General features: G+C 55.8%; 11 protein-coding genes and 3 non-coding genes across 14 annotated transcripts; 5 read left to right on the top strand and 9 right to left on the bottom strand.

The window, feature by feature from the left end:
- The first annotated feature begins 338 nt into the window (after window positions 1–338).
- QC762_507110 (uncharacterized protein) lies at window positions 339–1,334 on the top strand. Its single transcript, XM_062891135.1, has 2 exons — window positions 339–1,002; window positions 1,071–1,334. The coding sequence occupies exons 1-2, from the start codon at window positions 553–555 to the stop codon at window positions 1,149–1,151; spliced, it is 531 nt and encodes a 176-aa protein (XP_062742392.1). The 5' UTR covers window positions 339–552; the 3' UTR covers window positions 1,152–1,334.
- On the bottom strand, window positions 1,168–3,146 carry QC762_507100 (uncharacterized protein). The gene is made up of 3 exons (XM_062891134.1): window positions 2,450–3,146; window positions 1,921–2,369; window positions 1,168–1,860 (listed from the first exon to the last, which is right to left on the bottom strand). Exons 1-3 carry the CDS (start codon window positions 2,962–2,964, stop codon window positions 1,346–1,348), a joined length of 1,479 nt encoding a protein of 492 aa, XP_062742391.1. The 5' UTR covers window positions 2,965–3,146; the 3' UTR covers window positions 1,168–1,345.
- A 591-nt stretch (window positions 3,147–3,737) lies between these two features.
- Window positions 3,738–5,156, top strand: QC762_507095 (uncharacterized protein; the record flags this gene model as incomplete). Its single annotated transcript, XM_062891133.1, has 1 exon — window positions 3,738–5,156. The coding sequence occupies one exon, from the start codon at window positions 3,738–3,740 to the stop codon at window positions 5,154–5,156; it is 1,419 nt and encodes a 472-aa protein (XP_062742390.1).
- Window positions 5,157–5,769: 613 nt separating this feature from the next.
- On the top strand, window positions 5,770–8,232 carry QC762_507090 (uncharacterized protein; the record flags this gene model as incomplete). Its single annotated transcript, XM_062891132.1, has 5 exons — window positions 5,770–5,921; window positions 5,993–6,113; window positions 6,188–6,602; window positions 6,660–7,055; window positions 7,120–8,232. The coding sequence occupies 5 exons, from the start codon at window positions 5,770–5,772 to the stop codon at window positions 7,767–7,769; spliced, it is 1,734 nt and encodes a 577-aa protein (XP_062742389.1). The 3' UTR covers window positions 7,770–8,232.
- QC762_507080 (uncharacterized protein) lies at window positions 8,054–8,730 on the bottom strand (the record flags this gene model as incomplete). Its single annotated transcript, XM_062891131.1, has 2 exons — window positions 8,054–8,148; window positions 8,238–8,730. The coding sequence occupies 2 exons, from the start codon at window positions 8,728–8,730 to the stop codon at window positions 8,054–8,056; spliced, it is 588 nt and encodes a 195-aa protein (XP_062742388.1).
- A 360-nt stretch (window positions 8,731–9,090) lies between these two features.
- On the bottom strand, window positions 9,091–10,379 carry QC762_507075 (uncharacterized protein; the record flags this gene model as incomplete). The annotated part of the gene is made up of 3 exons (XM_062891130.1): window positions 9,091–9,345; window positions 9,389–9,914; window positions 10,351–10,379. The coding sequence occupies 3 exons, from the start codon at window positions 10,377–10,379 to the stop codon at window positions 9,091–9,093; spliced, it is 810 nt and encodes a 269-aa protein (XP_062742387.1).
- A 219-nt stretch (window positions 10,380–10,598) lies between these two features.
- Window positions 10,599–11,375, top strand: QC762_507070 (uncharacterized protein; the record flags this gene model as incomplete). The annotated part of the gene is made up of 1 exon (XM_062891129.1): window positions 10,599–11,375. One exon carries the CDS (start codon window positions 10,599–10,601, stop codon window positions 11,373–11,375), a length of 777 nt encoding a protein of 258 aa, XP_062742386.1.
- A 230-nt stretch (window positions 11,376–11,605) lies between these two features.
- On the bottom strand, window positions 11,606–11,716 carry QC762_0083310. The gene has a single exon. It is a non-coding gene; the product is annotated as a tRNA-Leu (tRNA).
- Window positions 11,717–11,782: 66 nt separating this feature from the next.
- On the bottom strand, window positions 11,783–16,806 carry ENA2 (P-type ATPase). The gene is made up of 4 exons (XM_062891128.1): window positions 15,351–16,806; window positions 15,026–15,291; window positions 13,243–14,959; window positions 11,783–13,184 (listed from the first exon to the last, which is right to left on the bottom strand). Exons 1-4 carry the CDS (start codon window positions 15,783–15,785, stop codon window positions 12,162–12,164), a joined length of 3,441 nt encoding a protein of 1,146 aa, XP_062742385.1. The 5' UTR covers window positions 15,786–16,806; the 3' UTR covers window positions 11,783–12,161.
- An 809-nt stretch (window positions 16,807–17,615) lies between these two features.
- QC762_0083290 lies at window positions 17,616–17,687 on the bottom strand. The gene has a single exon. It is a non-coding gene; the product is annotated as a tRNA-Gly (tRNA).
- Window positions 17,688–17,941: 254 nt separating this feature from the next.
- On the bottom strand, window positions 17,942–18,034 carry QC762_0083280. Its single transcript has one exon. It is a non-coding gene; the product is annotated as a tRNA-Ile (tRNA).
- An 88-nt stretch (window positions 18,035–18,122) lies between these two features.
- Window positions 18,123–19,371, bottom strand: QC762_507055 (uncharacterized protein; the record flags this gene model as incomplete). The annotated part of the gene is made up of 2 exons (XM_062891127.1): window positions 18,123–18,227; window positions 18,283–19,371. The coding sequence occupies 2 exons, from the start codon at window positions 19,369–19,371 to the stop codon at window positions 18,123–18,125; spliced, it is 1,194 nt and encodes a 397-aa protein (XP_062742384.1).
- A 587-nt stretch (window positions 19,372–19,958) lies between these two features.
- QC762_507053 (uncharacterized protein) lies at window positions 19,959–20,762 on the bottom strand (the record flags this gene model as incomplete). The annotated part of the gene is made up of 1 exon (XM_062891126.1): window positions 19,959–20,762. One exon carries the CDS (start codon window positions 20,760–20,762, stop codon window positions 19,959–19,961), a length of 804 nt encoding a protein of 267 aa, XP_062742383.1.
- Window positions 20,763–21,374: 612 nt separating this feature from the next.
- On the top strand, window positions 21,375–24,255 carry QC762_507050 (uncharacterized protein). The gene is made up of 2 exons (XM_062891125.1): window positions 21,375–22,794; window positions 22,864–24,255. Exons 1-2 carry the CDS (start codon window positions 21,886–21,888, stop codon window positions 23,431–23,433), a joined length of 1,479 nt encoding a protein of 492 aa, XP_062742382.1. The 5' UTR covers window positions 21,375–21,885; the 3' UTR covers window positions 23,434–24,255.
- Window positions 24,256–24,374: the final 119 nt, after the last annotated feature.

Here is a 24,374-nt window from a genome sequence, read left to right as displayed (position 1 = left end):
GATCTTATCTATCATTTCGGGGCTCATGTTGCTCGCGGTGCGATTGATCAACTCCTGGTTGGTTGAGGCGGTACGAAAGGTGACGGTGTTGACGCGGAGCGCGAGGCCGGACATCTCAGCGGCGACGAGGCAGCAGGTGTACGCGAGGCTCAGCTCGATCGGCCGGCTGTCCGAGACTCGCAGCTTGTTGCGGTCGAAGCTGTAGACGTAGCCATCGTCGACGAGGAGGTAGGCTCGGTAGATGGTGTCTCGAATCTCGGGAGGGGAAGGGAGGGAAGGGAAGGGGGGCCGCAGCAGGGAAAGTGCGATGCCATGGTGTGTGAAGGAAGGGAAGGACACAGAGGGGGGGGTTTTGTGGTGCAGAAATTCTTCAAGCTTTTCGCTGCTCCAATGCTGGCCCCCCCAGTGCCCCCACCACCCCCACCACCCCACCAAGTCGGGGTGCCCCGTGGGGAACTCCGGCCTTTCTAGTATATGGACCCCCGCCTATACCTACCTCTCTCTACTTTTTACTTACACTTATCTACCACCACCTAGGCCAACCAAACGCAAATGGTGCTCATCAACATCGCATACACGGCCCCGATCAACCGGCCAGGCCAGCATCCCGTCCTCACAACCCCGCAAGTCTGGGCCGGCCTGGTGCGCAAAGTCCGCCATGCCCAAGAGTTCGTGCCCGTGATCGAGTCCTGCGCCGTAGCCTCCGAGGAGACCAACGCCGCCGGCCAGCTCGTCGTCACCCGCCATGTCAACTTTGGCCAGGCCGCCCCCGTGCCCGGGAGCGGAGGGGAGGGAGGGGAGGTCGAGGAGGTCTGCACCTTGTTCCCGCCGCACAGGGTCGACTTTGTGCAGGACGACGGCACCAGGGTGTGGAACCACGTCAGCCAGGGTCCCGGCAAGGACGGGGAGGACCTGTACCTGACCTATGTCTTCGAGGCGAGGGACGACGCGGTCGAGGACGGCTCCCCGGACGCGGCAGCTCTCGAGGAGAGGTTCAAGACGGTGCGTGCCCAGCCTGACTGACCACGGCAGCGACAGACGGTGCTGATGATATGGGATGAGGGCAAAAGACCGCCAAGAGGGCCGTGGAAAGTTCCATCGAGACCATCAGACGGCTGGTCAGCGAGGGGAAGCTCCAAAGTATCACCTAGTGTATTGTGTAAAATCTCCTGAAATTGGCAAAATAGCTTCACTATGCACAACCCGCTTGCTCTGCCTGCCTTGCTTGGTCTATGATATGATCTACACGCCTCGTGAGGGCATCCCAGGGTATCCGTATTCCGTAATAAATAAAAACAGCAACGTCTGTCATCAATCATGTCACATTCACATCGCCCCCCCGACTCTACTCCTTCTTCTCCCCGCCCTCGGCCTTGACAATTTCCCGCTGAGGCGGCGTGTTGGAGTGCGGGGAAGCACCCTCGGAAATCATGCACCCATGGCCCAGGCCGTCCTCGAAGTCCAGGTCCTCGAGGTAGTTCAGGTCCAGGCCGCGAACCTCCTGCTCCTCGGTGGCGCGGATGTGGAGACCGGGAATCTTGTTGATGACAAACAGCAAGAGGCACGAGACGAAGAACGACCAGGCGGCGCAGGTGGTGGCGCCGGCCAGTTGGAGACCCATCTGGCGGAAGTTGCGGTTCCACCAGCCACCTTCGTACGAGGCGCCCGACACGCCGTCGAGGGCGGGCACGAAGCTGGCCGCGAAGAAGCCGGTGAGGATGTCGCCGACGACACCGCCGATGCCGTGGATGGCAAAGATGTCGAGGCCGTCGTCGACCGAGAGGATGTACTTGTACTTGACGACGTAAAAGGAACAGACCGAGGTGATGGCACCCACGAGGCAGGCCACGTACACGGGAACTGTTTCGGTCCGCTGTCAGCATTCCGCACACGGAGAAAGAGGGCCAAGAAGAGACGTACCAAATCCGGCAGCAGGCGTGATGCCGACCAGGCCCGCGATGATGCCCGAGCAGAAGCCCGTCAGGCTGAACTTCTTCTTGTACAGGTACTCGAGAATGACCCACGTGATGCCGCCACCGCACGCGGCCAGGTTCGTGTTCACCACGACGTAGATGGACCGCAGGCTCAGGTTGGCGGTGCTGGCGCCGTTGAAGGCGAACCAGCCGAACCAGATGAAGACGGTGCCGATGCACATGAGGAGCGGGCTGTGGGGCTTGTAGTGGGCAAGCTTGGACTTGCGGTCGCTGACGGTGGGGGCGACGCCGTGCTCGTTCAGACGGGGGCCCAGCATCATGGACCAGGCCAGGGCGCCGAAGCCGCTCGCAATGTGGACAGGGCCCGAACCGGCAAAGTCGTAGAGGCCCAAATTATACAACCAACCGGAAGGGTTCCACTCCCAGTATGCGAGGCTGTCGGTGTCGTTAGCAGACCGTCCGGCTGGGCTGGCTCACGTCTGGGCCTGTGTCAAAGAGGAGAGGACCGGACTCACAAGTAATACACAAACGTCGTCCAGCAGAGCAGGAAGACCATGCTGGGAAAGAGGCGGCCGCGCTCCAGCATGGCTCCGGCCAAGATCATGGCGGTGGCGCTGACAAAGGTGAAGCCAAAGGCAGCATACAAGATGTCGGGGATGTCGCTGTTGGCAAGGCTGGGCTGGGCAAGGACATTTTTGAAGACGGCCAGGCTGAGATCACCGAGGATCGGGTTGGTGGTTCGGGACTGGTACAGGCTGTAGCCGTAGATCCAGTACTGGATGCCGCAGGCGCAGGCACAGAACAGGGACTGCAGCACCATGGTCAGAGCCGCCTTGCGGCGGTGCATGCCCGCATAGAGGAAGCCGATGGCGGGCGTGATTTGCCAGCACAGGATGGTGCAGACAAGCAGCCAGGCCAGGTCGCCCTTGTCGTAGGGCGCGTTGAGATTCTGGGTGAGCGGGTCACCGCCGTCGGGGTTGGAGGACCATTCCGGCCACTTTGTAACGGGGACGATCTCTGGTTCGGCCATGAGCGACGGGAGCACGGGAAGTGGTGAGTGAGGGGTGTGGGTGACGGGAGAGATTGGTGGAGGGCAAGACTCCTGGACGATGGGGAGGTGACGTCGCCAGTATTTGTACGCAACGGCCGTCCCCGTCCAGTACGGTATTATCAGCGACCGGGGCCATTGTCCGGCCCAGGGGTCTCTGTTTCTCTCTCTCTCTCTCTCTGTGTGTGTGTGTGTGTGTGTGTGTGTGTGTGTGTGTGTGTGTGTCTGGGCGAGATAAGAGAATGGTTTGTCTACCTATGGGAAAGATGCGATGCTGCTGATAAGAGCTGGCTTGGCCTGCCACCCTGCCCGGTGAGAGGGCTTATCAGTCTCCACAAGCCGCTGCCAAGGCCGTTGGCTGCTGTGATATTGCATTCAAGGTCGACGGCCGATCCGTGGGCTTGGGTTTTCTCGCAGACCGCATTCCATTACTGAAACGGGTTGGAATAACCCATGTGTTTATCAGGATTGTAGGTACCTAGCTTCAGGCCATTGGAAAGCTTGAAGATAGCAATGGTAGGTGATCTCGGTCTCGGTAGGTACTCGGTAGAAGAAGACACCTGGTACCAGGTAGCAGGTAAGGTATCGCGGTCGCTGAGGTGTCGGGACGGGCCTGGACAGGCAGGCGGGGTCGGGTGGGGTGGGGATCCAAACGTGGGGGGTGGTTTCGGTGGGAGCCCGCATCCTCGGGGTTCCGTCCAGGCACCCGGCATGACCAGCTCAGTGTAGCTGCAAAATCAACCCCTCCGCCGTCCATGGTGCATCTTCTGGACTTGCCCGATGAGCTTCTCATCCAAATCTGCGGTGCTTTCCCACAGACCGACATCTCAGACATCAAGAGCTGCCGTCTGAGTTGCCAGCGACTCTGCGCCGCAAGCTCCCATCTCTTGGTGCCCCTCGTGGCCGTCGACTGCCGCAAAGCCTCGCTCGAACGCTTCACCAAGATCCTACACCACCCCACCATCTCCCGCGGCGTTCGCATTGTTCGTGTTCCCATACATTCCTATCGCCATGAGCTGAGCGACCTCTGTGCCAGCTTTGTAAAGTTTGTGGTCGAACCAGCCCTCCACGCCCGTGCCGCCCACGACCATCATCGCAGAGCCGCCCTTTGTTTCTTCCGCCGATATCTGGACGGACACGGCGATGGTACCCCCCTGGAGCACGACGACAGTCTGTGGCTGCGGGCCCTGCGTCTCGTCCATGGGGAGTACCAAAGGCTCTATAGGGAGCAAGAAGCGCTGCGAAGCGAGGGAACCTTTGTCGACACGGTTGCCTCGGCCGTGGCCACCATGCCCCGCGGAACTGTCTTGATATACGATGACAAGCCGTGCAGCACCCTGGACGCCGCCAGCCTCCAAGTCTTGGTCCGAGAACATTGTCGCCTGCTAGGCCTTGATCCATCTGCCTGGCGCCCCATCTGGTACGAGATGTTGTCTCCTACAACCTGGACCGACTTGGTCAGAGACGACTTTGGCTGGGAGGCCTTTGCTCCGGATCCCGCCTTCCAAGAGCCGCAGATGGATTTTATACTCGAACTTCCAGGCGCCATTGCAATGGCTGGAGGCCAGGTCCATGACATGCGGTTTGATCTGTCTTGCGAGACACCTCTGCGTCACCTCGGGTCAGGTGTAGCAACTCGGTCCCATCTTGCCTCTGCGACGCAACAACTACAGGCCTTTACCCTCATCTCTCACCAGCCACTAACGGAGACGCTATCTCACGACTATGCAAGCTCGGTGCTGGCCAGAACACCCAATCTCGGTTTTCTTCGTCTCGACATCGCCTCTCCCGGTTCGCATCCTGACATCCTAGTTTCCCGGCTATGGCCTCGTCTCCAGAACATACACCTCGCCGGAGTCCAGCTTACGCTGCCGGACTTGGTGGCCTTCCTAGATGGATTACCGGCTTATGTCGAGAACATGCGTCTGAGCTCGGTTCACCTGATGCAAGGCTCGTGGGCAGACGCCTTGGAAGCCTTGCGGCAGAAATCCTACGGCTCCTTTACCGTCGAAGATCCAAGGGGGTCTGAGGCGGAACACGTGAGTGTCGCCTTCGAAACAGGTGGGAATGATCCAGGGGACCGGTTTGTGAAACGTGTGAGGGTGCCAGGTGGTCTCAGTCCAGCAGAGGCATTCGTCCGCAGGGTGACAGACACCAATCCGTGCCAGAGCTGAGGGATGCTTCGGCAGTTGATGCTGGAACAGCTACTGCCAGACTAAAACAGGCCAGCTCGGGGCTCAGATATGGATCGCGATCCATCGAGTTCTCCTCGCCCAACGCCTCGTTGTGCAGAATAAACGACTATCGACTTGGTCGTCGATCACGCCTGTGGAGGCTGTGGGGATCCTGATTCCTCTTGGGTTCTTGGGGTTCCTCCCCCGCAATCTTGGCGCCAGTCAAGGACCCCCGACTTTGGCAAGCGTCCTGGCCTAATGTGCTTGTTCTATTAATCAGTTAGCATGGAGGAAACTGGTGCCACGATGAGGGAGGGTGTCGACTTACCCAAAGGCTGTGGCAAACTACCGATGCTGCTAGATCCGGACGCTGTTTAAGGTCACAGGACCAGGTTCTCCGACTTCTCCGACCGCCAGTCCCCCGTCTGGATGCGACAAGCAACGGCGTTTCTCCGCACGAACCACACCTGTACCCCAATATATCCCCATGGGGACGGGGCTATCATCTCCCCGGATGCTGCCTTTATGTGTGGTTGACAGGGGGGAAATGAGCCAGCAATGAGAAATCTATGGTCCCCAGTGGGGTCTCTAGATGAATGTGTGGTTATAATTCATGGCGCTTCCCGCCCTAGCTACCATACTCTGCCTCTTTTCCCCTCTGTTGTTGACTGCAATAGCAAGCGCGAGGGAAAAGCGACCGAACCTCACCATGGGTACTCCAGGACCAGTCACCGCCCACAGCGGCGGGCGACGTCTGGTACACAGGTAGGTAGACGACATACATCTCATCCAGAACCCGCCATGCTTCTTCAACTGACCCCTTCCCCCCGTTTCAGCCACGCCAAAGAATGCGACATCCCCGGCACCGTCGACCTCTCCGTCCGCGAAGGGGACGACACAGCCTACGGACAAGCGTTGTACCCGGTCCCGGCCGAGGACCCCAATGATCCCCTCCAGGTGCGTCTCTGCCTTTGCCTCCCTTTTGGTCGTGTTGCTCACCCGAGCCGCTGACCACGCGCCGCCATCAACAGTGGTCGCCCATCCGCAAAACCCTCATCCTTGTCGTCTGCTCTCTCTACTCATTTTTGAGCAACTCGGCCCTGCTGGGTCCGTCGGTGTACATTGGCATTTTCGCCGCCGAGTTCAACACATCTTTCACCGATGCCAGCAATCTTATCAGCTATGCCAACCTGGCGTTCGGGTTTGGCAGCTTGCTCCTCGTGCCGAGCTACCACAAGTTCGGCAGGAGGCCGGTGATGCTGGGCAGTCTGATTCTCTACTGCGGAGGCCTGCTTGCTTGTTCTCAAGTCCAGACCTACTCGGGCTTGATGGCTGCCAGAGTGGTGCACTGCTTTGGCGCGAGTGTCTGCGAGGCGTTGCCGGTGCAGCTAGTGAATGATATCTTCTTCCTGCACGAGAGAGGGAAGAGGTTGGGTTATTACACCGGTGGGTGCCTCTCGGCCAACGAGTTGATCTGGTCAGAGTGCTGACGTCAAACCCTAGTTTGCCTTTGCTTCGGAGCCACAGGGCCCCTTTTTGCCGGATACATGCTCAACGGCGGACACTCGTGGAGGTTGTTCTTCTGGGTCGAGTTTGCATTCGGCGCTGCCCTCTTTATCCTGGCCTTTCTCGTGGTAGAGGAGACTCTGTACCACAGAAAGCCTCCGGTCGGCTCCTCGTCCCCGGAAAGGCAGAGCTTGGAGGGCGGGGAAGAAAAGCCCACCGCAGTAGAAAGCACCACGCCAGAGACCGGAGCAGTCATTCCACCCAGAAAGACGTTTGTCCAAAGCCTCAAGTTCTGGGGTGTCTACGAGAAAGACGCCGACTTCTTGCTGATGATCGCTCGGTCCTTCACCTACTTTCTAGTCCCGCACGTTCTGTGGGTCATCACCACATATGGTACGCAACACTCCAACAGCTCTGGTCGTCAACCGCTGACATAGCTTTCTTTGCTCGGCGGCAGGCATCTACATTGGCCTGGGCGCCCTCACCTTCAACTACATCTTCCCCCTCAAGATCACGGCACCGCCCTACAACTGGTCCCAGCTCGACTCGGGCCTCATCGCCGTGGCGTCGTTCCTGGGCTACCTCCTGGCCATCCCGTTCACGCCGTCGTCGGACCAGCTCGCGGCCCGCCTCACGCGCAAAAACAAGGGCATCCGCGAGGCCGAGATGCGTCTGGGCGTCATGCTCCCCGTCATGCTCCTGGCCCCTGCCGGGCTCATCGTCTTTGGCTTCGCGGCCGAGAGGGACCTCCACTGGGTGGCGTACTTTGCCGGCGTCGTCATGTGCAACTTTTGCAGCTACTTCTACTTCACCTTCACGCTGGCCTACGCCATTGACAGCTACACGAGCAACATTAGCGAGATGCTCATCGCCATGAACTTGGGCAAGCAGGCCATCAGCTTCGGCATGGGGCTGGACCTGCTGGACTGGGTGACGCGGCACGGGTACGCCGTCATGATTGCCGGGGTGTTTGGGGCCATTCTGTTGGCGAACAACCTGGCGCTGCTGGTGTTTATGCTGTACGGCAAAAGGATCCGGGCGTTTATGAGCACGACCTGGCTGGCGAGGGTGCACAGGGAGAGTGTGAGGGAGGTTGCGACCCATTGAGGGGGATGTTTGAAGTCATGAGCAAGAGCCAAACGCCAGACAGTACCCCCAAGGCAGAAAATATTCTCCTGAATTTCCTTTCCACATCCAGCCGCCCATCCATCTAGATAAAGTCGAGTATCACAACCCCTGAACCCCTTTACCCTTTTTCCAAACTCCTTCATCAAAAGGAACAAGAAAATAAGAAAAAAGAGACAACAAGCTCCAAACTTTCTTGTCATCCGTCATTGCCGCCGCCGTCCAGACGTCCACGCAACCCACACCTAACACCCCTTCTCATATACTCAAACAATGTACCTCGCCCTACGCCCCGTCATGTACCGCTCCTTCGCCCCCGGACCCCTCAGCGGATCCCCCACCTGTGACCCCCACTCGCCATCTAACATGAACGCGTCAGTCAAGATCGCCTTTATTTTGTCGCGAAAAAAGAAAAAAAATAGAAAAAGAAAAAGAAGAAAATCAACTCACATGTGTACTCCCTCTGGTAGTAGTCGACGTACTCGTCGTTGCCGCCGTCGTCGTCGTCGACTTCGTCGTCTTTGTTCCTCCCCTCCCAAACCGAAACCCTCTTTGCGCGCCCTCCTTGCGGCCCCGGAGCCCTCCCCCTCCGCCTCCAGTGGACGTGACGCTCCTGTTGCGCTCTTGCGCTCTCGGTTATCATGTTGATCAGCCAGCCGAACGGCTCCCAGAGGAGCTCGAAGGGGAGGGTGAGGAGGCGGGCGAGGTGGCGGGAGAGGCTGGCGATGTTTTCGACGAGGAAGAGGACGAGCCACAGGGCGTAGGGGACGAGGAGGAGGACGAGGAGGAGGAGGATGAGGGGGGTGAGGAGGGGGCTGGTGAGGAAGAGGATGGAGGAGGTGAGGGTGAGGATTATTTTGAGGGGGAGGAGGAGGAGGAGGATGGAGAGGAAGAGGGAGACGAGGGGTCGGGATTCTATGTGGATGAAGTCAAGGCAGATCATGTCTGTTTTTTTTTTCTTTCTTCTTTTTTTCTTTTCTTTTCTTTTTTCTTTTCTTTTCTTTTTTTTCTTTTTTTTTCTTTTCTTTTATTCTTTTTTTTTCTTTTCTTTTTTTTTGGTATGTATGCTGGTTCGGTTATGTGTTGGATGGTGTTATTTGATGTTTTGGACAGCACTTGGAATTTTACATGCGAGGTTGGTAAGGTAGGATAGGTTAGGTAGGGAAATAGGGAGTGCTGCACATTTGGAAGGAGACGAGGTTGGGATGGATGGCTTTGTCGCTTCTTTGTGCGGGCTGCAACATCTACAGCCCAGCCTTTTTGAGAAGAAGCCTTCTCGAAGGTCAACTCCCGCAATCCTTTGTTATCGGCTCCCTCCTTTCCCGCCGGGACCTGTCGCACTGGTGTGCCCGCTTTCCATCAGCGCCATGATCTCGTCCTCGGCATCTGGCTGCCGCTGGGCGGTGGGATCACCGTAGTGTTGCGCTGCCTTTTTCCCGTCTTCCGTCTCCAACCAGGCCTTGACCGGCTCCCCAATCCCTTCCACCCACGCCCTGAATCCCTCGTCCCCGACCCCCTTCAAATGGGGGACACTCCCCGGCACCCGTCCGTACCCGTCCTTCATTCATGGGGTCTGCCCCAGACTCGAGGAGGAGCTTCACCATTCGGGCATCACCAAGCGGCACGTCAAAGTGCAAAGGCGCCATTCTCATCCCGTGAGGGGTCCAGCACCAGACGTCCCAGCCGGAGCGGGGGCTGGCTCCGTTGGGGTCGCAGCCTGTGTCTCGGAGGAGCAGTCTGGCAATCTCGAGACGGTCGTCGTTGTCCTTTGGCCAGAGGGTGAGGGGGATGAGCAGGTCGGCGGACTGGCTTGGGTCGAGGGTGTAACCGCCAGTGGACTTGTTCGCCGAGGCCATCTTTTGCAGGGAGAAGGCCTGGAACCACTGCTGGCACTGGGAGAGGGTGGGAAACGGGCCGTCGAGGGTGCCCTCTCTGCCTTTGTGGAAGCGGATGACGGCGTCGATGGCGCTGGCTTTGGAGAGAAAGGCTCCGAGGCGGGCAGGGGAGATGTTGCTGGTGTGGCGGCGGCATGTGTGCTTGAGCTTGGTGGTGATGAAGTCTTGGGTTGTGAGGTTGAGGGACTCGAGGTAGAAGGGCTCGCGGGTGATGTCCTTGTTTGGGAAGAGACTTTTGAGGGTTCACTCGATGATGGGGCGATCTGACATTTTGTAGACGCGCGGTATGAGAAATTTGGAGGGAAAGATGGTGTAGGCAAGGTAGGCTTTGATCAGACTTGAATGGTTGACTATCTGTGTGTATAAGCACGCTTCACAGGCAACCATCCTGCCCGGACACCTGTTGAAGCTGTCGCGGTTGAATAAGCTCATTTGAGGGCTCTTACACACAGTCATGGTCTCAATGCTCTTGCGCGTGTTGGCATTCCAGCACTGCCACCTCAAGCTCAATCTCAACTGTCCTCCAAACCCAGCCTCTCAAGCTCTTGTTGCAACATCACACCAGAACTCTGAACTATCTCAGAGCCAAGCAGGCTGAACAGCAACAAAGTTCCGCACCAAGGCCACTTCTTACCAAATTTTGACCACCGCTGTAGACTATTGCTTACCCTCCCTCCAAACGGGCGCATTCCTGCATGATGCTAGAGCCAAACGAGCAATAACACTGCATAATCACCTCGCAGTAGAGCGGGGGGAAGCCATTTGACAACTACCATCTCAAGGATGCATACCTGCCTTTACATCACTACAACAATCACCCTTCCTCCCCTCCTCCCTTTTTTTCCTTCCCCATCACCACCATCCATCCCCCCTCTCCCTCTGCTCCTCCCAAAAATCAAACCCGCCACCGTCCAAAATGGCCCCCCGAACCCAATACGACCCCATAGCAACCCAGTACACCTCGTACAGCACCGTCCCCGACATGCGGCTCGAAACCTCCCTCGTCCGCACCGCCCTCGGCCCCTGCCAGCCCACCGACACCATCCTCGACCTCGGAGGCGGCAGCGGCCTCCACGCCCGCACCGCCGTCGACCTCGGCGCCGGCCGCGTCGACGTCGTGGACATCTCCCCCGAAATGCTCCTCGCCGGCCGGCAAATCGAGGAGTCCCTCGGCCGGACCGACCGCCGCATCCGCTACATCCACTCCGACGTCACCAAGCCCCTCCCCCCTCACCTCGCAGAACAGAAATACGACGTCGTCATGGCGAACTGGGTGCTGGATCACGCCGAGAGTATAGACGACCTGATCGGGATGTGGAGAAACATCGCGTCTGCGCTGAAGCCGGGGGGGAGGTTTGTGAACGTGAGGGTGAGGTGCTTGCGGGCGGGGTATTTGACTCGAGGAAAATACGGGGTGGTGTTTAGCGACTTTGAAGAGATCGTCACCGGCGGGCCGGGGTGGAGGTATAATGTTAGTTTTCGGCTGGACGGGGTGCCGGTCGTGTTTGAGGCTACGTCTATGGAGGCGACGTTGGAGTTGGATCACAGCATACCTGAGAGCATGGGGATGGGGGGTTGGGGGGTTGTGCCGTTAGAGGAGGATGAGGTGGTCAAGGAGGATAGGGAGTATTGGGCTGATCATGTCGGGGAGCCGTCGTTTGTGGTTGTGGTGGGAAGGAAGCTGGGGGGGTAGAGTTGGGTTCCACTGTGTCACGGATTTCACTCCCTAGAGCACACCCGGTTCGATAAAGACAGGAACACCTAACCGTTCCGTATATCCCTCCTGATCAATCTCGCTATGAAAATGCCTCTGATCTCTGTGAAAATCAAAAATACCATCGAGGTCCAAGCACTTCACCCCGTGACCAAACCGTACCATAGCTGTAAGGGCAATTTCCTACTGCTCCCTCCATCAAATCACGCGGTGAGATGGCCGAGCGGTCTAAGGCGCCACGTTAAGGTCTTCCTTAATCAACATTTACCAGCTAAATTCCGTGGTCCGAAAGGGCGTGGGTTCGAATCCCACTCTCATCATACATTTTTTCGCCGATCAACCCCTATGCGGCATTTTTTTTTCGGTCGGCTAATTCCCAGGAGGCCTCAAATTCCGGTGGCGTACTTTGAGCATAGACCTCCACCAACATCATGATGAGCAGTCTTCTAGGTGACCATCACAACATGCACGAGAAAACAGATGCCAGCATAATATGTATTGCCAATCTACAGGTGCTAGATACTGGTACCTGAGACATGTTGACTGCAGAGCAGCTCTGTACCATGTCTTGAAATTCTCTTTTCCTCTTTGCTGCAACGTGAAATGCAAATGGGAATAACCACCAGGACTAACCATCTCCTCCTCCTCCTCGGCCTCTAGACCCGCACATCCCTTGGTCTTTTCCCCTAACCCCTCATAATCGCACAAAACACGATCATCAGCGCGAGACACGACCATCACCCGGGGCTTCCCGCCCCTTTTTAGTCAATCCCGTCCGGTATCCGGAAGGCGGCTCTCCGAGGACTCATACCCGCTGCTCAAATATTCACCAAACACTCTCTCCTCAATGTCCAGATCCTTCCACTGCTTACCCGTGGTCTTCTTGGCCGTGCGGCGGAAGTACACGCGCTTGCCAAACTTCCACAGCTCGACACCAGCAAAGAACAGACCAGCCGCAATGAAGACGATGCCCCACTCCCACGTAATTCCGACGTGCTTGAAGACTTTGGTGTTGAGCACGGGAATGTACACGACAGGGAAGAGCGTGACGAAGCCACCGACGATGGCCCAGAAGAGGAACTGGTTTCTCCAGACGTCGTGGAACCACTGGGTAAAGTACTTGGTGCTGCCGGGCTGCATGCGGAAGAAGGACCGGCGCATGTCGACCAACTCCCAAGCCAGGAACAGGGCGAACCAGGTGAGGCAGGCAAAGGTGGTGGCGCGAGCCTTGAAGACAGTTTCGCAGGCCTCGGAATACTCCTCGTTGCAACGCTCGCCCAAGCTGCCGTCGCCCCAAGCGTACACTCTGAGCACGAAGGAAGCCAAGCACAAAGCGGCAATCCAGAGACCGTACACAACCATATCCACGCAAAACTCGAGGGTGAAGATGCCCGTCTTGAGGCTCTGTGGAGGACGGCGCATGATATCGGGAACGGCGCGCTCAAAACCAAGACCCATGTCGGGAAGACCAGAGGTGACCATGATGATCCAGACGATTTCGACAGGTGCGAGAGGGAAAACGGAGAGGCCAGAACGATCCTTGAAGGCGAGACCGATGAGGAGGGTACCGGCCTGGGCGATGTTCTCAGCAAGCACGTGAAGCACAAACTTTTGGATATTGTCAAAGATACGGCGGCCCTCCTCAATGGCAGCAACGATGGAGGCAAAGTTGTCATCAGTGAGCACAATGTCGGAAGCATCCTTGGCAACATCGGAACCGGACTCGCCCATGGCGATACCAACGTCGGCGCGCTTGAGGGAGGGAGAATCATTCACACCATCACCAGTCTAATACTCTGTTAGCGAAAACTGGAGGGCAAAAAGAGCAGAAAAAGAAACGACGTACCATTGCGCAGAACTTGCCGCGGCGGTGCAAGGCATCAATCATGCGAACCTTGGTGCTGGGGGCGCAACGAGCAATGACCAGGGGCAGCACGGGGAGCTTATCAACCGCCTCGTCGCTCAAAGCATCAAACTCGGAGGCCGTCATCACCATGCAGGCGGCCACGTCGGCGCTAACCCGCTCCATTCTCCTGGGCAGGATACCGACTTCAATAGCGATCGCCTTGGCCGTCTCCGGGTGGTCACCAGTAAGCATGTGCACGGAAATGCCGGCCTCGTGGCACTCGCGCACAGCAGGGGCAGATTCCGCACGAGGGGGATCATAGAGACCAATCAAGCCACGGAAAGTGAGGTCCTGCTCGACCTGTTCACGGGGGGTGTCCTCGGTGAACTGGGCACCAGCAGGCAGCTTCCTTCCGGCAAGAGCCAGCACACGCAGACCCTGGGAGGCAAATGTTTCCATGTTGCGCAGGATCTGCTGGCGGAACTCGTCGGTCATTTCTACCTCGGAGCTCTCGCCATCGGCGGCATCGCTGTCGCAGTACCGGGTGCAAACACCAATCACTCTCTCGACGGCACCCTTGGTGAAGGCCCAGTGCTCGTTCGTCGTGGTGTGCTCCATAATCACACTCATGCGCTTGACATCGCTGTCAAAGGGGAACTCGGCCACCTCCTTCCACTCGGGCTTGTCACCGTTCATGACGTCGAGCCTGTTTCTGTTGAAGCGGCTGGCAAACACCTGGATGGCAATCTCGGTAGGGTCACCGCGAGCGTGCCAGTCGCCATCCTTCTCAAAGACGGTGGCGAGGTTGGCCAGCGAGGCGATGGTGAGGAATTCGTGAAGGCGAGCCTTGCTGTCGGAGAGGAGCTGCTGGATCTTGGTGATGGGGCCCTTGGGGTTGGTCGATTCGTCATCCTTTTCAGACTGCGAGCCGAAGTTGATCTCGTGGGGCTGCTTCTGAACAAAGCGAATATCGCCCTGGGTGGGGTTAAAAGGCTGGCTGGAGGTAAGCTCGACAGTGTAGGTGCCCATTCCGGGGATCCAGGCGCCACGCGCCACCATCTTGCCTTGAGTGAGGGTACCGGTCTTGTCACTGCAAATATCGGTGACGGCACCCAAAGCCTCGAGAGCCTTGAGGTTACGAACAATGACGTTGCGCGCAACCATGCGCTTGGTGCCAGCAGCCATGGTGATGGTAAGGACGACAACCAACGAGGCGGGAATCATGGAAAGACCAGTGGCCACAGCGTAGATGATGACCTCTTTCGGGGTGCGCATCTCGTTGGCACCAAGCACAATGATGGCGCAGACGACGGCAATGCCAAACAGAAGCATGGCAAGCTTGCTGAGCTTTCGCTGCAGCGGAGTACCCACGTTGACACCGAGGAAGCGACCAACGGCATCACCGAGAGTCAGCGTGTAGGCTTCGAGATAACGATGGGGACCGGCCTTGCCATTCGGCTTGCGCTTGACGGGGCGGACACGCGAGTCCTTCTTGTTCAGGGCGGAGGCAATGGCACCAATCTCGGTGAAGGTGCCTGTGGCGAACACAATGCCCTTGGCACGGCCCTTAGTGACGGTGGAACTGCTGTAGGCAACATTGAGGCGATCGCCGGGGCCGGTGTTGTCGTCAAAAACGTCGTCGACACGCTTGCGAACGGGGAGAGATTCGCCAGTGAGAAGGGCTTCGTCGGTCTCAAAGTTCTTGGCTTCGATCAAACTGTTGGGCCAAGTCAGCATTCATGTGATTTGCACGTGCTTTCTTGCGGCAGCGGGGTTCTCGCACCGAATATCGGCGGGGATGGTGTCACCCATCTTGACTTCAACCAAATCGCCGGGAACGAGCTCGCCAGAAGGCACAACGATGGCCTCACTGCCACGGATAACAGAGGCGGTAGGCGAGGACAGCGAACGGAGGGAGTCCATCGTCTTCTCGGCAGAGTACTCCTGGAAGAAACCGACAACGACATTGAGCAAAATGACAAAGGCAACGACAGCACCCTCAATGTGGGAGCCAATTCCAAAACTGACAGCCATGGCCAGGATAAGCACCTAATTTCTCATCAGCATGCATTACCCAGTTTACCTCGTTTGTTTCGTTGGGAGCCTACCATGGTCATGGCATTGGCAACTTGAGCAATGACAATCTTGAGAGGCTGAACGCCCTCACCCTCACCAAGCTCATTGCGTCCAAACTCCTTGATGCGGCTCTGGGCCTCGGCGGCGGTCAAACCGGAGAGGGTATCGGCATTGAGTTCGTGGGCAACCTGTTGGTGAGACAGAGCATGGGCCGGGCGACTCAATGGCTTGTTGGACTGGCCCGAGATGTGCCCGCCACCCGAAGCTTTTTCGGGGTCCGCAGGTTGCGACATGTTGGAAAGCGCGTTGGGTCTAACCAGACCTCGTAGGGGGGGAGGGTCTGCGTGGGTGTCGACGGGGGTGGGGGAGCTCGATACCGTCAGGTGTGTCTGTCTGTGTTTGGAGTTGAGAATCCAGAAGTAGGGACGAAGGGACGAAGGAGGGTCTTCAGACGGGCGGGAGACCATGACGTGTTATACGACTTTTGCTTCTTCACCGAATGCCATCTCCAGCTTCCTAGCGCAATCCACTAACCGAAAGGAGGCAAACCTGGAGAGCAAGATAGCCCTTAAGGTTCCTGGAAGAGACATCCTTGCCTGTGGGTTCTGTCCACGGATGGAAGGTCCAACCTCGATGTGCAGCCCTTGGCGGGCTCGGCACCTCTTGGCGCTAGTGGGGACTGCCGGGAATGAAGGGACTTGGGTTTCGTCACTGGCGAGGTTCAAGAGTCAAGATTACCCTGCTGCTGTTGGTCAATTTCTGCCCTGATATTGGCCAATGGTCCCCCAGTGGGGGATGGTTGCTCATGCGTCATGTTCGGAATCTTTGGGGGCAACTGGATCGGAGGGGGGCGATCAAATGTCGTCATGTCACCTTGTCAACGCGGGGGGAAGTCGGTGGGAGGTTGGTGGTGGCCTAGCTGTCTAGGCGTTTGAGATGCCGAGAGCCATCCATCCGCAAACAACAAAGACAGTCCATTGGTCGCGTGCCGGGCGGTGGGAGTTCAAGAGGACAAAGACGGAACACGGAAGAGGCAGGGAGCATGGGAGCCAAGCCAAGGCTCGCGTGAGAAGGCTCAGGCTCGGCGCTGGCTGACAGCCAAAGAGCTTCACACGTGCAGGTGGGTGTTTCTGGAGCCAATATTTTTTTTTCTGAAGGGTTCACCGCTGTGGCCAGCTTTTGTTGGGTTTTTTCGGCGGGGATAAGAGCTGGGCTGCCAAGCCCCGATAAGGATTCCGGGCCTCCCCGCTAGTATCAGACACCACCAGACACACTCCCTTAAACCGACCTCAGCCGGGTATGCCAGGCGACAAGACAGCAAAAATCCGGGGTCGCACTGGTCGGTGTCTGCACGTGGATGGAGGCTCAGCAACTCCCGACAGCAAGCCGTGCAAACCCCTTTTTTGGCCTGCAGAAAGGGGCAGGTGTTGATCTGTGTTCCTGGATTATTCTCCATTCTGGAGACATGCTGGAGACATTCTGGAGTCGATGCAGCACTGCGCCTTCCTGGGAAGGAAACTCATGCCGTGGAGACCCCACTACTAACGCTTGCAAAAAGTCTTGTTTAAAGAATGCATGCGATGCCACACTGCAGTCCGCGCGCGTGCTTCCCTGCCACATTGGGATGCCGTCTCTGGTCTCTGCCTGCGCCTGTCAGATATCTATCCGTCGTGTCTGCCTGTGACCTGTCAACTGAATAGACATTAAAAGAGGACTGCCTAGTAGATCAGATCATGTCGGGTTTAGAAGCAGCGTCAGATGAATATCATGATAATTAGCGCAGCTAGGCGTACTACTGTACTCCCACCTGACCACCAGATAAAGAATGGAAAAAAAAATGAAAAAAAAATAATCTTCATCACGGCAAGCAAATGCAGCCAGAGACACCGTCACATGGCAAATGGATTGGCAGACAGGGCTCTTTCCACCGCTCCAATCACAATACACCATGGCATGCGTGCCAACCCGCCGAGCCCGCGTTAAGTGCTTGTTTCCGAGACCAGTCATCTACCTCACCCATTGGCTTCAAATTCTCGATTGCTGACACGAACTGTTTGAAGGTCGAAACAGGATCTGGGTGTAACGGAGACACGGAGATAATTTAGATCGCCCGCCGTGCCACCCGGCATTTTCGATGACCAGTTTTCTTGCTCTGAGGCGGCAGACACCACAGCTCCCCGCGTGAGATGGGCTTTCTTCACAGCTAGCTTGGGATAAGAGGTGAAAGAGTGCAAAAATTAAAAACAAGTACCCAAAAGAATCATGCTGAGACTGGGGATTACATGCTTATGTTGGTTTGCGGCCATCGGGAATCGAACCCGACTCTAATGCTTGGAAGGCATTAATGCTAACCACTACACCATGGCCGCTAATGATTTGTTGAAGTTCCTCCATTGGTGTTGGGCATCGTGAGCTCCACTGAATGGGTCTTTGGGTGAACCATCCCAACGAGCGAAACCTATGGGATGCGTAAAGGATCTTACTCGCTCGTAGACTTGTGTTTCAGGGTGTGTGGATACAAAGTTTCATTACATCCCGCACTTTGTCCTCAACAGGCACATCGTTCAGCACCGGAGACCAGGCTTAGCAATATCTTCTACATCCATGTGCAACTAATCACCAGGCCCGATTAGCTCAGCTGGTTAGAGCGTCGTACTAATACTAGCAATAGTATCAAGTCATGCGAAGGTCAACAGTTCAATCCTGTTATTGGGCACTATCTTTTGTCATTTTTATTTTTGCATTTTATTTTCTCTGGATGACACTATACATGATACATCCATCACCTACACTTCTACCAATTCCTATCTTCTTTGCCTCTGATAAATTAGTTTTCCCCACTCTCTCTTCCTCCTCTTCGCCCCTCCAGCATTCCGCAACCTCCACACTGCCCTCGCAACGACAAACCACTGTTTTGATCTCGTCAGCATAAATTCAAGCAATAAGAGAAGAAAAAGAACTCACAATAAGAACCAACCCAACCCCAGCAGCAACACCAACAAACCTATCCACCCCCTCCAACACCCTCCCCTCCAAGTTCAGGCCCCTCTCCCTCGTCGCCTTGACCTTGGCCTCGTGCGGCCACTTGGGGTTGTCCAACGTCCTATAATCGGCCGGGTCATCGCTCCCAAACTCAAAGTCGATCCCGTACCCGCCAGGGAGATACGCCCCCGGGGCGCTGTAGTCGTAAAAGTTTTGGTGGAGCTCCAGCAGGAAATAAAGCCACTCTACCACCGTGGCCAGCTGGACGAGCGCCTTCCAACCTGGAGTCACGGGGTCGGAGGGTTGGGAGGCATCGACGAGGGAGAGGACGATGCCTGATAGGAGGAGCTGGATGCCTGGGAAGAGGAGGGCTGTCAGGGAGGTGATGTTTGTGGAGTTTAGCAGGGCGTAGGTGAGTGTCCCGAGGAGGATGAGCGTTCCATGCAGGAGGAGGTAAGGGGGGAGAGGGGGGGAGAAATCTTCGTTGAGGGTTTTACGCAGGGAGGAAGAAACCATGGGGGGGTTTCCGGGGGGGAAGTCAGGGGATGTTGGCGGGGTGGTGAAGGAGTAGACGTCTTGTTGGTCGTCTTGGAGGTAGTAAGGGTCCTCTGAAAATGATTCGACTTCTTCTTCTTCTTCTTCTTCTTCTTCTTCTTCTTCTTCTTCTTCTTCTTCTTCTTCTTCTTCTTCCGGCTCGTCTTCTTCAATGGGGGGAAGGCCAGTGGGTAGGAGCTCGTCGGGGACGGCGGCGAATCGGAAGGGGTCGTCGTTGTCAGTGTTGGAGTCGTCGTCCTTGGGTTTGGGGAGGTCGGGTTTCGGCTCCTCCCCGGGTTTGACATTGGGACTCTTATGCGCGTCTTCTTCCACCACCTTGGGCTTCTTGTCCTCTGCGGCCTCGGGCTTCTTCTGCTGGCCCTCTTCAAGTTTCACCCGCGTCCCCTTGGAGTTGTTTCCCGTTTGGGACCCCACTGACGAGCGACGGTGAATTGGGCTTGTCGTGGCAGTCGGGCTTGTAGTGGCCGCGTTGGAAGGGACCGGGATCCCGGAGGGCTTGTCTTTTGCTGAACTCATGGTGAACAAAGATCCAGTTGTTGCAAGTAGGTGAGGATCCGATGAATTATGTACAGCTGATCAAATCGATCACACCAAGGGGGGCAGCACTGGTTTAAAAAGGTAGGGACAGGAATCTGAGGCCGGATGCGGCATGGAAGCATGGTGTTGATGTCATGAACAAAGGGGTGTCAACATTTGCGGATGTCAATGACGTGAATAAATTCTCGCAAGTGAAAAGGAGAATTGCATTCTTCGATTTGATCCGGTCTGCAATCTGTGACTTGGATGATTGTTCTAGTACAATTGATGCAGGGCAGAATGAAGTTGTTTGGGTGGCCCATGGAAAGGAAGGAACTTCATTGCGAGCCCTGGTTGTGTCCGAAATAAGGAGAGGAAGCACACCATGCTATTGTTGGTTTTTGTTGATACGGGAAAGCTGTTACAGGATCACAAGTTCATATACATACAGGAAAACACAGAGCTATTGAAAAAAAAAAAGAAATACTTATTACATTCTTATTAAAAATTGACTAATTGTAAAAGTCGTGATCAGAACATTACCTTACGCCCCAGTGGAGAGAGATTCATCAGATGCTTACTAGACACTAAAAAGCAGTGAGGTTCCTTACATGGATATCTACCACGCCCTTAACAGTACGGGTCCGCCTGCGCGCAGCAAGGTGGACATGATTCTGCAAAGTGCAGTGAAACCACCTATACCTCTTGGATCTCATGCTGATATCAATGTAGATTGTCTCGAGTTTAGGGCACGCATCGCCATCCCAAAGCCACTGAATCTGACGGCAGACGACAGCATCGTCCATCTCCGGCTTCCAGTAGATGGCTACAGAGGTGATGTTGGCCAGATAGCCGGTGGCAGGCAAGTCTGGAACAAGAAGAGGGTACCGGCGCCGCCAGTGACCAACACTGTCCACGGGTTCAAAAGTAAGTTGAGTGAATGGTTCAGGAACTTCTGGCTGTTCGGGCTCCGAAGTATCCATGTCTTCAGCGTCGGCGGGTGGCTCGGAAGTATCTATAGCGTGGATGGTTGATATGACCAGCATATCTTGAGATGCATCAAACAGAGGGAATGGGCCACGATTACCAGATTCAAGATCCTTCTTGTGGAGGCGCACTGCAGTCTTCTTAGCTTTGTAGCAAGAGCTGGCAATGGCTGAAACACGAGACCAGGATTGAGCGAAGCTGAGAGGGGAGGGGTTCAGACTTAGCAACGACTGACCAAATGCTGCCAAGTTCGGAACTGGACCATAGATGGGGCTGAGTTGGCCGAGGGAATGATGCCCCGAGTTCATGGTGAGGAAGTGAGTGTTGGACTCGGAGAGAGCCAACTCCCAGATCACCCATTGAATCTCAGTAGGAAGCCGCGTGAATTGGGGGAACGAGGCCATCTTGTTGAAAAAAAGTGCTGGTTCTGTTAGTATAGGTGGTGGCGGTGGTGGTGGTGGTGATGGTGATGTTGCTGTTCTTGTTAGTGAAGGTGATGATGATGATGATGATGATGATAATGATGATGATGGTCTGGAATTTAGATGAGGGAGACTCATGGTTAAATATCGCATGAGAAGCAGCACATGTTGTGTTGTGATTAAACTAGTTGTCTTGGTTACAGAACTCGACAAGGCCTGTTTCTTTCTCCATTGTGTTGAACTAGTCCACGATAATGGCATGGTCTTGCATAGATTTATAGTGTCCAAAAAACAATTCTGAGAGCTAGGTATGTCATTGATGGCCGATGCTCCCGAGGAGTTGCAATTTGGGAGAACGCATTCAGCGAAATCGCACATTTTTCACTTATCAACAGGATCCACTGGAATACGCCATGGCCTAACCTGTTTCCGACAAGTGCTGCTTCTAGCTCCGTGAATGATCCGGGAATAACACACATTGCAAGGTACTCCGGGCCGAGCACCATCATGACAAAGCAGCCGACACTACACTACGGGAAAACTTTGCAACGCACTTGTATGCTTCAACCTCTTGTAACTTGGACCCAGCGACTATGAAAACACTCCCAGATTTGTCAGGACATTGCGTCAACTCGGCCCTCGGTGTTGATCGCGTAAATTGACCCAATATACCTATGGAAGGTTCCTTGTTGTCGGCCATGCCTATCTATCGGATCACGGTCGGGTCTGGGGCAAATGGTTTGACTCTATTCCCGGCCGGGGTGCGCCGTTATGGAACCAACGACTTCCTGCCGAGACGGCCCCACAGAGACCAAGGATTGAAAGTCGGTGACTGATGAAGTCGATGACTGATAAAAAAGCTAAGAAAAAATTAGGACCGACCAAATCCCGACGCCCTTTGCACGACATATATGCCCAAGCAGCTTTCCGTTGACTGTTCCTACATTGCAGCTTGTGTTACCTTTCGACCAAAACAATAAATAGGGGTTCAAGGGGTATCTTAACAGCAACACCAACCTTGGCAACCGGAAGATAACGAAAGAAAGCGGAAAACGGCATCCTATCCTCACAAAAGCCCAACGGCGACGACGTTAACACCACAGCCATGGCGACAGACCTCGAAACGGGGCCACCACCCCCCGTCGCCGGACCAGAAAGAGACATTGACACAGATTCCTCCTCACCATCCTCAAAATCACCACCAGTAAAGCCAACAAGAGAAAAGACGGATGGCGCCTCGACGACAGACACAGACTCGGACTCGGACTCGGACGTCGCTCCCCAACCGCTAGAAACAGGAGGCGTCATATCACGAACCATCAGCCGCCTGACCCGTCAAAGCACAAACTACGACCCCGGCCCTCCCCCCGACGGCGGCGTCAAAGCCTGGACTGCCGTGTTCTGTGCCCACCTCGTCATCACCAACACCTGGGGCATCATCAACTCCTTTGGCGTCTTCCAACCCTACTACACCACCACCCTCTCCCGCCCTCCATCCGACATATCCTGGGTTGGGTCAGTGCAAATCTTCCTGCTCTTCTTCATCGGCGCCATCACCGGCCGCCTCACAGACGCGGGTTTCTTCCGGCACATCTTCGCCCTGGGAACGGTGCTGCTCCTGCTGGGGACGTTTACCGTTTCCGCTGCGAGCACGTACAGCCAGGTCTTTCTCAGCCAGGGGATATGCATGGGCCTGGGGATGGGGTGTCTGTTCTGCCCGAGCATCTCGACGGTGAGCACGTACTTTGACAAGAGGCGGGCGATTGCGCTGGCGGTTGCGGCCTGTGGCAGTGCGACGGGTGGGTTGATCTTCCCCAGCATGGTGCGCGAGCTGCTGCCCAAGGTTGGGTTTGGGTGGACGATGAGGAGCATTGGGTTTATTCAGCTTTTGACCTTGGGGGTGGGCTGTGTGTTTTTGAAGCCGAGGATAAAGCCGAGGAAGTCGGGGCCGTTGATTGATTTGGCGGCTTGGAAGGAGGGGGAGTATGTCATGTATGCGTTGGGGGCTTTTACTGTGAGTTTTGATTGAAAACGCCCCTTGGGAATAGCACAAGACGATGGAAGAGAGCTGACATCAGACAAGTGCTTTATTGGGTTGTACTTTCCGTTCTATTACGTGGCGTCGTTTAGCAGGGACATCATTGGGCTGGACTTCACCGAGAGCTTGAATTTGTTGCTGGTGATGAACGGCGTGGGAGTGATCGGGAGACTAGGCCCGAACGCCGTTGCCGACCGAGTTGGACCTCTCAAGGTGTTTGTTCCTGTGGCGGGACTCTGCGGTGTTTGTGTCATCTGCTGGATGGCTGTGAAAGATGTGGCGGGCCTCTATGTGTGGTCTTGCTTCTACGGGATGGTCGCCGGTGGTATTCAGAGTCTGTTCCCGGCCGGACTGAGCAGTCTCAACACCGACGTGCGGAAAGCCGGTGTGAGGATCGGGATGGTGTTTACGACCGTCAGTTTTGCAACCCTGGCAGGCCCGCCAGTTGCCGGTGCCATCATCACAGCTTGTGATGGGGATTACTGGGGTGCGCAGGTTTTTGCCGGGACAACGTTGCTCATTGGAATGGTGCTTGTCGCGGCCTCCTTTGTCATCAAAAGCAGGAAGATGATGGCTGAAACTGGGGCAACATCCTTGTGGAGCGTCAAGGCGTGAGTGAGAGGCAAAACACGGGGGGGCAGGCAATACGCCTACCTTTGCTCACATGTATATACAAACCATGATCTATGTAACCGCATGTTGACGCCGCTGCCAAGGGCTTTTCCTTCCCCATATCTACCGAAAAGAGCAAGGCATCATGTGGCGAACTTTGCCCACTGTCAGTTCTATTCCGTCGCTTGATGCCGCGGCTGTCAAGGTCAAGTTGCTCGCCCAGTGCGACGTGAACACTACTATTCCACGAATCAGAAACAACCCCTGTAGCGCGCCTATGTCGATGCTGGGATCAGCTTCTGAACTTGTACAAATCCGGCAAGTCGTCCAAGAAAGTGCCATAAGCGAGTTTGGCACCCACGTACCTGGTTCACTCAAAGTTGAGATGTTCCGTTCTTACCTGATCGAGCATGTGAGGTTGTATTGGTGCGACACTTGTGGAGGATAGAGTCGGACTCGGACCGACAAGTATCCTGCAAACTGGAGTCTGCGAGAGCCTCAAGTCTCCGGAAAGATCACGGTAAATCGGTAAATGGAAAGGTCGGCAGAGCTGAAAGGTGAGGCTTTGCTTGAAACATTAAAGCTGACCAAGCTTTGCCTTGAATCACTTCTCTGCCGTCCGAGTCTCTTGTCACCAGCGGAGACACGGGTTGCGACAGCACGGACAAAAGAAGGCATCAGGACCACAGTCCACATGTTCACCGTTCGCTCATAGATTTGGTTGATGCAATGAAGTAGTCCATCGCGCAAAGGCTCCTCTACCCGGAACTCTGTGCAAGCCAAGCCGAGGCCAAGCCCACAGAAGATTCGGTCGGTGGATTTCCGGGACTAACACCATGTCGCCAAGGTCCTCCGATAGGCGCGGCTACCACAACAGCACGCGCCGGCGTACTTGTTCCATTAGGAAGTATTCGGAGTGTACTCCGTTCAACGACAACCGAAGC

The sequence above is a fragment of the Podospora pseudocomata genome, chromosome 5 (genome assembly GCF_035222375.1).
Source record: "Podospora pseudocomata strain CBS 415.72m chromosome 5, whole genome shotgun sequence".
Classification (NCBI taxonomy): Eukaryota; Fungi; Ascomycota; class Sordariomycetes; order Sordariales; family Podosporaceae; genus Podospora; species Podospora pseudocomata.
Note: the sequence above shows the minus strand (reverse complement) of the source record. Positions and strands in the feature narration are given on the sequence as shown.

Bases quoted from the DNA above. Each gene is read 5' to 3' on its own strand.
- QC762_507110 (XM_062891135.1), top strand. From the start codon at position 553: ATGGTGCTCATCAACATCGCATACACGGCCCCGATCAACCGGCCAGGC. The intron at 1,003-1,070 runs GTGCGTGCCCAG...TGAGGGCAAAAG, and splicing joins TCGAGGAGAGGTTCAAGACG to ACCGCCAAGAGGGCCGTGGA.
- QC762_507100 (XM_062891134.1), bottom strand. From the start codon at position 2,964: ATGGCCGAACCAGAGATCGTCCCCGTTACAAAGTGGCCGGAATGGTCC. The intron at 2,370-2,449 runs GTGAGTCCGGTC...CGACACCGACAG, and splicing joins ACGACGTTTGTGTATTACTT to CCTCGCATACTGGGAGTGGA. The intron at 1,861-1,920 runs GTACGTCTCTTC...GGACCGAAACAG, and splicing joins CACGCCTGCTGCCGGATTTG to TTCCCGTGTACGTGGCCTGC.
- ENA2 (XM_062891128.1), bottom strand. From the start codon at position 15,785: ATGGTCTCCCGCCCGTCTGAAGACCCTCCTTCGTCCCTTCGTCCCTAC. The intron at 14,960-15,025 runs GTGCGAGAACCC...TTGGCCCAACAG, and splicing joins ACCATCCCCGCCGATATTCG to TTTGATCGAAGCCAAGAACT. The intron at 13,185-13,242 runs GTACGTCGTTTC...ACAGAGTATTAG, and splicing joins GCGGCAAGTTCTGCGCAATG to ACTGGTGATGGTGTGAATGA.
- QC762_507050 (XM_062891125.1), top strand. From the start codon at position 21,886: ATGGCGACAGACCTCGAAACGGGGCCACCACCCCCCGTCGCCGGACCA. The intron at 22,795-22,863 runs GTGAGTTTTGAT...ACATCAGACAAG, and splicing joins ATGCGTTGGGGGCTTTTACT to TGCTTTATTGGGTTGTACTT.